This window comes from Papio anubis, chromosome 3 (assembly GCF_008728515.1).
Source record: "Papio anubis isolate 15944 chromosome 3, Panubis1.0, whole genome shotgun sequence".
NCBI classification, from domain to species: domain Eukaryota; kingdom Metazoa; phylum Chordata; class Mammalia; order Primates; family Cercopithecidae; genus Papio; species Papio anubis.
In genome coordinates, this window is record NC_044978.1 from 184893330 (window position 1) to 184899351 (window position 6022).

The 6022-nt window shown below is 45.0% G+C and overlaps 1 protein-coding gene across 1 annotated transcript; it reads right to left on the reverse strand.

Moving 5' to 3' along the window:
- Positions 1-1293: 1293 nt before the first annotated feature.
- Positions 1294-5065, reverse strand: FRG2C (FSHD region gene 2 family member C). Its single transcript, XM_031664836.1, is given in 5 exon segments — positions 1294-1357; positions 1359-1803; positions 2128-2205; positions 2435-2515; positions 2774-5065. Coding segments are annotated over 5 exon segments (843 nt in total). The 5' UTR covers positions 2949-5065.
- Between the last annotated feature and the right edge of the window lie 957 nt (positions 5066-6022).

A 6022-nucleotide genomic window follows, 5' to 3' on the forward strand; every position in this document is an offset into this window, starting at 1 on the left:
AGTAACGGAACACTGTCCCCGGACTATGACAAGAGCTGTGGGCTGTGGTGAGGTCAGGGTTAGGATGACGCAGAAGTGAAGATAAGACATTCTCTTTTTCACATCTTTATTAGATACAAATTATATATGAAAGAAATTTAAAATTCCAAACAACATTAACGTTTATTTCATTATTACATAAAATGAAAATTATAAAGCAACCAAACAATTAATACTCCTAGATAATGAAAGATTGTATGATCTCAGTACAAAATACCAGAATGTACGTCAAATATAACAAAATACACTGTGCTGTAGTATGTGATGAAATCTCCATATCCTGCAATACAGTACAATCAATTGAAATATATAAAATACAATAAAATTTAAATTTAGGATATTTAAAAAGAAATAAAACATGAGGCAGGTGAATAAATAAGTACAATCATTTACCATTTAATAGATCTTGACTTAAATTTTATGTAGAAATATTAAAAGTAAATAGCTTGCATATTAATTTTACTATACTTATATCAAACTGTAAAAATGTATAGACATTTTCCCACAGGGAGTACTATTAATGGTTTGTGGATATTAGTACTCCATGGGTTCAGGCTGGAAGAGTGAGAGCCTATAACCTTTTCTGAATTAAAAGAGAAGCAATTTCTTCGTAAGGCGGCTCATGCCTGTAATCCCAGTACACTGGGAGGTGGAGGCTGGCGGATCACTTGAGTTCGAGGCCAACCTGGTCAATGTGACAAAACTCTGTCTCTACTAACAAAACAAGAAAAAAACTCAGCCAGGCATGGTGGTACCTGCCTGTAGTCCCAGCTACTTGGGAGGCTGAGGCATGAGAATTGTTTGAACCCAGGAAACGGAGGTTGCAGTGAGCTAGGATTGTGCCACTGCACTCCATCCTGGGTAACATAGCAAGACTGTCTCAAAAAAAAAAAAAAAAAAAAAAAAGCATATAATCTTATATTTACTTTTCTACAATCTAAAATATGCAAATTCACATGATTACATTCTAATATTTTTCTGATTATACAGAGATGCACGACTGTCATCAGACATCCGAAAGGCATCAAATGTCTAACATGAAATATAAAATTTGTCTGTAGCCTTAGTGCTCTGCAAAATGGAGGGCTCACAATTCTGAGTATGCCACTCAAGTTTCTTTCCTATGACTTCTTCAAGTTCTGTCATTTATTAACACAGTGCATCCAAAATTGTCACTGCTGGTCATCTGGAAGAATCTGAGAAGTAACAGGTCCTTGTTCTCATTCCCAGAGATGCATCCTCTGCTGAATAGGGTCAGGGTGCTCCCAGCTCAGCCTCATCTGATCCACTGACAGGCTCAGTTATCTCCCGCCCAGGGATGGGCTTCTCTATCCAGGGCTGAATCCCCAGGACCAGGCAGTGTGGCTGGGACAAGCCAGCCCTCAGCAGGGAAGACATAAGCTGCCTGGGTGGACATGGAATACAAGGTCTGCACCTGGGCACACAGAGGCCCCCGGAGCTGAGTGAGCAGTGTGAGCTGCTCCCAGGTCAGTGGAGAACGGATCTGCTGTGCCCACACCTGGGCTAGGTCTTGATAAATAGCCTCCGACATAGCTCGCACAGAGGTCACCAAGCTTTTTCGAAGTGACGGTGTTTGGACTCCTAGGGCCCGAGATGTGTGCCGCTGGCTGCGCCCAGTGCGAGCCCTGGAATGTCCCCCATGGTGGCCATCACAGGTCTCCTGGATTTCACTGTTGTGCACAGCAGTGGAGGATCTTGATTTTTTTTTCAGCGGCAAGCTGCACTCTTCTTCTGGACAGTTCCCTGCAAAGAAAACAAGTGAGAGACTCGCCAGAGCAGTCCCCACAGACCCTCATTTCCAGAACCCCCTGTGCACCCAGGTGAACCCCACTTGTCTCTCCCACTCCTTCCTGACCATCTCAGCACTGGAATGAAGTGAGGTTGAACCCCTTGTAAGTCCCCAAATATTCTCAGAGTGCTAAGCTCTCAAAAATTTACTTGTCAGTAAGTAACTCCCTTCCCTCTCAAGCCTCGTATAAAAGTTTCCTGATTATTTACCTTTTGGGGCAAACCAAAAACAAAAAAACCCACCACTACCACCACCAACAAAAAACACCAAGATTCTACCTGCTCTGTCTTGGCAGCTGTCCTTGGAACTGATTTTTCTTTTCCTGCAGTTTTCCCAGTATGAGCTGGACCCTGGTTCTGTGAATACAATGAGAGTTTGAGAAAGTGCCTCCAACTGAACACCCTGAAATTCCTAGTCCATCCTGGACACACAGGAGCTCAGGTTCCCACCAAACCCCAGCTCTCTTCTGTTCTCCAGTGTCCAGGATCTGCACCACCCTGGCTGCCAAGGAGCTCCCTGTTTTCTGGCCAGGGGAGCCAGTGTTGCTGCCCTGTCCCTTCTTGCCTGGAAAGAGTCAAATCTTACTGGATCCAGCAGTGCTGTTCCCGGCCTTGAGCTTGGTTTCCTCAGAATTCTCCTCCTTGTTTGGATTGGGCTCCGATCCTGCTGCAAAAGGAAGTTTAGATGACTCACCTCTCCCCAGGCAGAGTCCCATAGTCTCTCTCTGATGAGTTTTTGCAGATGAGTCCTTCATGTGAAGTTCTGCCAGCATCACGAGTGGACACATTTCTCAAAGTCCCCTGAGGGCACCAAGCTATTTCCCATCCCCAAATCTCAAAATAAAACCCTACTAAAGACACATGGCTCAGTATCCCTGATTCCAACTCTCCTTCCAGCCTCCATGGGAGCAGCCCAAGGTCTTACCTTGCCTTTGTATGTGCTTCTCACGGGAATGGGAGGAGGTCGTCTTGCCTTTTCCTTTGAATGGTTTCTTCTCATCTGGGCCCCTTTCTGTAAAGATCTGTGGGGAAGGGGGCTGGTCAGTGGGGCGCTGGATGGAGGAGCAGTGGAGATCGGGGTCTTCATTTCCCTTTCCCATGTTGACGCTCAAGCGAAAGGAGGCCGGTCTTTCAGGTCCAAAGGCGGACTGCGGGTTATTCCGCTGGACCTGCCTTTATACGTCCCTCGGCTGGGCGTGGCTGACTCTTATTGGCTGAACAGGTTTCCCCTTCCTGCCGCTTCTTAGAGCCTCAAAAAGAAGTTTCTTGCTGTAGTTCTACTGGGGGCCTAGACACAGTTAAGGAGAGACTTTTTCAGGATCCTGTCATAGTGACAAGAAAACAAAGAACCGGGAGCACAGGGATCAGAAGAAGATCGGGAAATCATGTCTTCCGATTTCTGTCTCAGTTATATTTTGCACAAAAAGAGAATTTATTATACATAGTGTTAACATTGTATACATAGATATTATAATTTCTTAAATGCTTGGAAACAACAAATGTCAAATTATGGTTGATTGTATTAGATCCACACATATATGATGAAATAAAAATGCAAAGAAAAATAAATACCAAATGAAATGGCCCATCCTACCTTAAAAATGGGGAAGATAATTAGATCAAATGCAATAAAATTGAATTGATTAGATTAGAGCCAGTGCTAACCTAATCAGCCCTTGATTCCTGAGGTAGCAAAAAGTCTAGGTGGAAAAACATTTCCCCTTTCTCACCCTGCCTCAGTCATCCTGGGAGCACCACTGTGTTCTGTGGAATTTATTCAGCCTCCCTAGTAAAAATGGACTTGGTTCCAAACAGGTAACCCAACTGATCACAAGAAAAACAGCCTAGATTCTGAACATTCAGCTCCTGTCTTCACACAGCAGACACCACCCGAATCCCATCAAAGCCCACATTATTTCTCAACATCCACCATCAAGACATATTCCAGGGCAGCCTCTCAAAATTGCCTCAGTGAGACAGAACAAGGTGTGGTGGAGCTCTAGGTTCAGAACAGCGGCCTCATCCCTTCCTACTGCAGCAGAGTCTGTTTCTGCTGGTCAGAGCCCTCAGACTACAGAAGGGTTAGTTCATGTCCCAGCAAGTGTTTCCTGGCTGAAACACTTGCTGGGACATGTTCCCGGTTCTTTGTTTTCTTGTCACTATGACAGGATCCTGAAAAAGTCTCTCCTTAACTGTGTCTAGGTCCCCAGTAGAACTTCAGCAAGAAACTTCTTGTTGAGGCTCTAAGAAGCGGCAGGAAGGAGAAACCTGTTCAGCCAACAAGAAGTTTTCCTTCTTGTCTCCCCATCTGCTGAGGAAAGCATGCAGGAATGAGACCTTCTGTGTTAGGGAGTACTCAGTCTCCAGTCCCAGATGACTTGATTGACTGATGAGCTGATTCCCTGAGGAGGAGAAAGAAGCAGGGAAGAGACTGTGTTGGGTGAGTCTGTGTTTTCCCAGCTGTGCTATCTGTGCAAGTAGTGGAACCAAAAAAGATATTAGTGGTTGACAGACACTGCCTAGTGAAATTATCTGAGTGTAAATGGAACTTATAATATCGTTATATTGTATAATATTATGATATATAAAATTTATTTGACATCTAAATAAATTTTGATATATTATGATATCATAATATCATATAAAATTTGATCAGGTAATTTTATAAGAAAATTGAGTTAAATTCTATAACAATATTAACATATAAACTCAATAGAAAGCTAGGAAAATTGTCTGCTCTTGTGTAAATTACTGCTTTTTGGATAACTCTGTAAAGGTGTGAAGAGGGATCTGCTACTTACTTGATAAGTAAGTACTTGATAAGACACCGACTTGCAAATCTTTGCTGTTTTTAACCAGTGCCATCTCAAGATATGAGAATATTTTACTCTAAGAAAGTATTTTCATAGGTATCATAATAAGAATTTTGTTCATTTTAGTTAATAAATTATTATAACATTTATTGGTTATTAATAATTTGTGTCATTGTTAAAATATACTTCTACAGACAACACATTACACACATGTTTTGATTTGTCCTTTAATCTCAGGTAAATTTTTTAAATTTTTATTTATTAAATTCTATTTATTTTAGATAAAAGAGACCTTGATAGATGCCATAGAAAATCTGTGTAAAATATTTCAATCATATATGCAACTATGGATATTTCTGCTTTTCAGAAAAATAATTTTACTTTAAACATTTAATGCAGACAATTAAAATCTCACCAAGAAGCAGGAATTCACAGAATGCGTGAATAATATGTTTGAAAGGAAATTAAGAAAAATGTCCAGGAACTGGAAGCAAATAAACGTGACAATGTTGACTGTTTGATTCCCGGCTCATGGGACCCAGAAACTTTCCAGGAAGCAAGAAAAGGCCAGCACTGTGTCAAGTCGCCTCTCTTGCCAGTTTCCAGAGCAGCCACAGTGGACTCCCCCCATGTTGCAGGTGGGATGCAGAATCCATCCTCAGCCATGATGCCCGGGATGCGGCTTGCCCTGCTCGCTTCTGTGTCGTGGCGGAGGAATCACATCCACACCCGTGTGTGTGTGTGAGACTATCACGGCAACGGGTGACACCCACGGGCACGCCTCATGAGAGGGACCGAAAGCTCAAGACTCTCATGGAGGTTCAGTCCCACACTCCACCCAGCCCGGGCTGGCTTCTCCCTGCTGAAGAAGACGCAAGTAGCCCAAGAGCGTTTCCAGTCCCCGCGAGAATTCCTGGCTGAGAGAGCCAGCCCCCGAAGCCCGGGCCCCCGCCCCACCTCCGCCCACCCTCCCCACCTGGGGCTTCTCTCCGCCCCACCCATACCCAGGCCACAGAGCCTGGGCCCCTGGTCTCGGCTTCCGGAGGGCAGTGCTGACCCAGGGCTCCTCCCGCTCCTGGCAAAGGGGTGGGAGCTTAGACCTTTATAAGGCCGCTGGTCGGCTGGGCTGGCCCCCTGCGGTTCTGCTCGCCCCGCACAGCTCTACTGGGAGGGGCACCGGAGCCCGCGGGCCTCTCTGCCTGTAACTGTCCGGGGCCCCGCCAGGTCTCCCCTCAAGGATGGCTCTCCCGACACTCCGGGCGACGGCGCCGCGGGAGCCTGAGGACGCAGGACGGGCGAAGGAGACCTTGCCAACCCCGAGCCAGAGGGAGGCCCTGCGAGCCTGCTTTTGAGCGGGAACT